The 6000-nt window shown below is 36.7% G+C and overlaps 1 protein-coding gene across 1 annotated transcript in view; it reads left to right on the forward strand.

Moving 5' to 3' along the window:
- LOC125909575 (uncharacterized) overlaps nucleotides 1–5637 on the forward strand; it is a 43437-nt gene extending 37800 nt beyond the window's left edge. The window contains exons 7-8 of the mRNA XM_049612903.1: nucleotides 1731–1821; nucleotides 4073–5637. Of these exons, the coding sequence (XP_049468860.1) occupies nucleotides 1731–1821; nucleotides 4073–4189 (208 nt within the window). The 3' untranslated portion in view covers nucleotides 4190–5637. The remainder of the gene's footprint in view (nucleotides 1–1730; nucleotides 1822–4072) is intronic.
- The last annotated feature ends 363 nt before the right edge of the window (nucleotides 5638–6000 follow it).

The following is a 6000-nucleotide window of genomic DNA, read 5'->3' on the forward strand; positions in this document are numbered from 1 at the left end:
TTAATGACCAGTAGCCAAAACATTACATGATTGTTGGAGAATGAAATATTAACCAGGTTTATGTTGTACAAGAAGTTAAAAGAGAAAAACACCTTAAAATCTTTGGAGATTCATTGTAGAAAGATTTAGACTACTGAAGACTGGTGAAAGCTACTGGTGAACTTGATATTGGAAATACTGCTGAATGTTTGGGCTGTTTTAAAAGCTTTCTTGGTACATTCAGTCACAAACTCTCATTGTTCAGTGAATAGGTTTTGGCCACATATGTTGGTTCGGTCATTTCTCCTAAATTAGTCTAGTGCAATGAAGTCTAAATATATGCAGGTTATAGTCATGAATGACAGTATATAAGAGAATGTTTAGAACACATAGTAAAGTATTCTGACATTGGAATCATTCTGAAGAAACTGATCATTTAGCTGTATTAATTCTGTATTGTACTAAGTGAAAAGGAACAGATGGCATTACATATAGCCTCCAAAGACTTGTAGTCTTAATTAGAATCTGGGACAAGTGGGATGATATTGCTATAGGAGTTAGTATATAAGAGAAAACAGAAATATATCATAATAATAGAAAATGTGTACTCAGGAAAGTCTGAGGCTTCAGAATAAGTTAGATCTCATTGCAGGGTAACACCCCAGATTTGTAGAGTAATTGTTAGTTTCAAAGGTGCCTCAATGCATTTTTTTATTAGGTAAAACAGATACAACTCCTACAGTGACAGCTTACCAGTATTTTGAGAGCCATGACCAACCGTGCCAATTTACTCAGCTTCTTCATTCTTATTAAATAAACTTGTAAAATACATCATTTTTAAGGCACCACATCAAAACAATAGCTCTAACCCAAGCACAGGGACTGTTATCAAGCACTGCTACATGATTTTAGATCTAGCCTAAGAAAAAAGAACATTTGTATCATTTTGCCTAATAAACTCCAGAATACTAAACCTAATAAATTGTTGTAACTAAAATAAATACAAATGACACTGCTGCCCACGTGCCTGTTGCAAGGGATGCCCATCCCTGCTTTGCTGACCATCGCTCCCCAGTAGCGGGGTGCACTGTCGAGACTCGTGTACATGAGAATCCAGTTCATGTCTGCATTAAAGTGAGTCAGAACTGCTCAGGTGTTGCCCTCTGGCACATACATATGTACATGGTATTTCGTCGTGCTTTCAACCAGGCTGGCCCCACTAAACCATATTGTCCAGAAGTCTTTCCATTAAATATTTTTGACAACCAAATAAAGTATGATTTCACTCTTGATGTTATTTTTAAAAATGTAATCTACATATTCTGCTTTATTGTTAGCTTTTTCTTGGTTTCTGGCTTCTGTGGCCTTTCTCCACGTCCCTTTCCCCTCTCTGCCTCTCCCCAGCCCTTTTCCATCCGCAGATCCAGTTTTGACACTTCATCAAGAGTTTAAGGGGCGTTAACTGCTGATCCACCTTTACCTTGTGTATTGGTCCTGAGAACTGAGTTTTTGCCTTACAGTACCTGGTAGTAACACAAATCCCCATCTTGCTAAATCTCTTCAATACTGAACTGAAAAATTTCCCAATTTCTAATTTGCTGCTATAATCCTGTTTCCTGCAGGCAAACACTTTTGCCCACCTGGATTTCTAGGTATTGCTTATGCTGCATTTTCTCTTGTCATTTTCTTTTTTTTTTTTATGTGTTCAGTATCTGGTAAAACCTAAAATACAAGTTTTTAATATGTTGCAGAGCCTGGGAATATATCAGCCATAATGTAAGGAAACAAGGATCCTTATTAGTAACAGTACCAAGCCTTGAAGATTCTCTCTCAAGTCTTCAGGTATGTAAGCCTCTTTCCCAGCATTTTTATTGTCAAAACTTTTCTTCTACTTTTTTCTTTTTTTTTTTTTTTTTAAACATTTTTATTTATTTTAGAGAGACAGAGCATGAGCAGGGGAGGGGCAAAGAGAGAGGGAGACACAGAATCCGAAGCAGGCTCCAGGCTCTGAGCTGTCAGCACAGAGCCTAACTCAGGGCTCAGACCCATGAACCATGAAATCGTGACCTGAGCTGAAGTTGTCCGCTTAACCGACTGAGCCACCCAGGTGCCCCTCTTCTACTTTTTTCTGGTAGCTATTACAATATTCTGGAAATGCTTTTTCTGGATATAGTGACATATGATTGAAAGAATGCAAAAGCCTATGGCTTAAGAACTGGTTTGTAGTTTTTTCATTGACCTCAAGAGCTCAGAAATTATAATTCTTATCTTGGTATTGATTCCTTTGCTTCTCCACCTGGTTTTTCCAACTGGGGGGTTACAGTTTTAGGTTAACAAATGCTCTTAAATGTTTGTAAGACGCTTAGAACACCCACATCATAACATTTCCCTTAGAACAAAAGGAACAGAGTTGTTCAAGGCTTCTAGAATAAGATATGTAGATTGGAGGTCCATGTACTCTGTAGTTTGGAATCTTATGCAGTCCACTTCTTTGTTCCTCAGATTCTCCATATAAAATAAGCCCAGAGCACCTGAGTGGCTCAGTAGGTTGAACATACGACTTTGGCTAAAGTCGTGATCTCATCATGGATTTGAGTCCCATGTCTGGCTTTGTGTTGACAGGGTGGAGGCTGCTCTGGATTCTCTGTCTACCTCTCTCTCTGCCCCTCTCCAACAGGCTTTCTCTCTCTTTCTCAAAAATAAACATTTTTTTGAAAAGGACAGATTTTAAAAAATAAAGTAAATAAGGCCCATACTTACTAAGTTTCAACCCAATAAATTGACCTTTATATAAAGATTCATTAGTATTTATAAAGTTCTTAGAGACCCCCAGATGAAAGATACTGTTGTATTTCTCAATAATGGAGTGCTATAGTTTGTTTTAGTAGCGCTTTCCTTACCTATAAGCACTGCCAAATTTAAGTATCTATTTCTTCCTTAAAAAAAGACTAAACAATCATCAATAATACTGTAAGAACTTTTTGTTAATCATCTAAATTACAAAAGTAATTCATGTTTGCCATAAAAAGGGAAATAATCCTGAGATATATTTAAAAAAGATGTTAATCTCCCCATTCCCTCCATTTAATTCTTTTCTGGAGAGACCCATCTCATGAGTGGTATAATCCTACCATACTTTTCCATACTTATAAAAATGTGTCTTTTAAACATATGGTCTCCAATTTATTATTTCTATATAGGTTTGAAGTAACTTGGTGAATTTTCACTTAACAAAATAGTAATTTTCACGCTAAATATGTAAATCTGTCTAGATAACCACTGGAAATTATTACTTAAGAATACATGAGTATTTATACATAAATTTATACATAAATTTTTTAATAACTTTATTGCTTTCTTGTTTAATGAATCTTCTTTAACCAGATATATTCATTGGTGGCTCTAGAATTTCTGTGCCATGGAGACTCAAGTTTACAATGCAGAGGAAGGTGGGGGGAGCAGATAAAAGTTATGGGGGGGGAGTAGATTAGCCCCTCTCATGTAGTCCCTTAGCACCATCACTGTGTATGTATGAATAGTTTTTTCTGTTCTCTGTGTATTCTCATTGTTCTAGTCTTTTATTGTTTAAACCTAATAATAATTATTAAACTAGTTACATTAAAAGAATTACTCTATTCTGCATTTTCTTTTTTCTTTCAAGTTCCAAAATCATAGTAAATTAAATCCTGAATCCGCAGACCTGCCATGTAGAACAGCAAAGAATTGTTCATATGAGGGGCACCTGGGTGGCTCAGTCAGTTGAGTGTCTGACTCTTGGTTTTGGATCAGGTCATGATCTCATGGTTTCATGAGTTCGAGCCCTGCGTCAGTCTCTGCGCTGGCAGCACAGAGCCTGCTTGGGATTCTCTCTCTCTCCCTCTGTGCCCCTCCCCCACTTGCGCTGTCTGTGTCTCTCTCAAAATAAATAAATAAACTTTAAAAATATTGTTCATATAACACTATGTAAACTTAGTCCTGCTCATTGTAAAAAAATCTCTTGTATTCAGTTACTTAGTTCATCATGATTTCTTGAGTTCCAGAGAACAGGATCATTCTGCAGTTTACATGTGTTTTTATAATCTTTCTCTTCCAGATTAATATACAGTTATCTCCCTGGGTTGAAGAGGTACCATTGAACTACGATGTATACCCAGAAAAGCATATTGACAGAGAAGCTCTTGAACAAATTCATTTGTATAAGATTCTGTGACATTAAAATAGTCCTATCTCAGTGTAATGTTTTGTGGTGTATATTACAAATTAATTTTTTTTAAATCTCCCCAATACCCTAACATATGTTTCTGTATTTTCCTTTCTAGTCTTTGTATATATGTTTACATATTTGTAAATAGTTATATGGGTATATATAAATATACATAGTTGTGTATAGACACATAGTTGTGTCTCTATACAAGTTTAATTAAATATCGGAATATTTTTGGTTTTCCCATTTCTTTTATCTTGTTTAAAACATAAAAATATAGGGGCATGTGGGTTGCTCAGTTGCTTGAATGTCTGACTCTTGATATCAGCTCAGGTCATGATCTGAGGGTCGTGAGATGGAGCCCAACGTTGGGCTCCACGCTGAGGGTGGAGCCCGCTTGGGATTCATATTCTCTCTCTCTCTCTCTCTCTCTCTCTCTCTCCCTCTCTCTCTCTCCCTCTCTCTCTCTCCCTCTCCCCCTCTCTCTCCCTCTCCCCCTCCCTCCCTCCCTCCCTTTGCCCCTCTCCCCCTCTTTCTCTCTCTCTCTCAAATAAATAAACAAATAAACCACATAAATATGTCTTTCTTTAGTCACTAACTCTGCATATCAATCCAGATAGGACAAAAAAGATTAGAAGGTGTTTTTATCACAAAAGAAGGGTAGAGGGGAAGAAGGTAGGTTACATTAGATCCCATTTATTAGATTTCTATTCTGTAAGATTCCTTGTATACAGCTTTATGTGAAAAGGCTAGCACAAGGACTAAAATAAAAAATAATTAAGATACTTATAGCTGTTATTTGTATAACTATTTTATACATAATTAAATGTATCGGTTTACTGTAATAGCATATATTTAGGCACTTAAATTTCAAACATAACAAACAATACTAATGCAGCAAATACATAAGATACAAATAGTAATCACACATGAAAAAATAAGTTTATTAGTAACAGTGCATAATTACAGAACGTTTATTGAATTTCACTTGATTGTGTACCTATTCTTTTTAATAGTTTTTTTTTTTTTAATATTTATTTATTTTAGAGAGAGAGACAGAGTATGAGCAGGAGAGGGGCAGAGAGAGAGAGACACAGAATCTCAAGCAGGCTCCAGGCTCTGTGCTGTCAGCACAGAACCCAACACAGGGCTCAAACCCACGAACCACAAGATCATGACCTGAGCTAAAGTCAGACACTTAACCAACTGAGCCACCCAAGCATACCAATTGGGCACCTTTTCTTAAGAAACTATATTTCTGGGGCACCTGGGTGGCTTAGTCAGTTAAGCATCTGACTCTTGATCTCAGCTCAGGTTACAATCTTATGATTCTGGGATTGAGCCCCACGTCAGGCTCTGTGCTGGAGCCTGCTTGGAGTTCCCTCTCTGCCCCTCCCCTACTCACACACTCAATCACTCTCTAAGAAAGAAAGAAAAAGAAAAGAAGAAAGAAAGGAAGGAAAGAGAAAGAAACTGTATTTTCTAAACTCTGATTCCCATTTGTCTTAGTGCTTGTTGAACTTCGAAAGCAAAATTTGCTTGCTCTGGCCCTGGGTATATGCCAGAACTCCCATTCTAGAATGCACTGGGCAGGACAAGAGAGATAACATTAGCAACACATGAAGGGACAAGTCTATTTGTAAATCATTCACCCCCTAAGCTCTAAAATAAAAATAAATATTCAGCTATCATTAGTAGAATATATTCAAGAGCATAGAATATCAGTGGTTTCCATAGATACATGCATAAAGTTACAGAAAAAATTGACAATTATTTTTTTAAGTTTTTTTTTAGTAATCTCTGCACCCAATGTGGGG

Source organism: Panthera uncia (genome assembly GCF_023721935.1).
Source record: "Panthera uncia isolate 11264 chromosome B3 unlocalized genomic scaffold, Puncia_PCG_1.0 HiC_scaffold_1, whole genome shotgun sequence".
Lineage (NCBI taxonomy): Eukaryota > Metazoa > Chordata > Mammalia > Carnivora > Felidae > Panthera > Panthera uncia.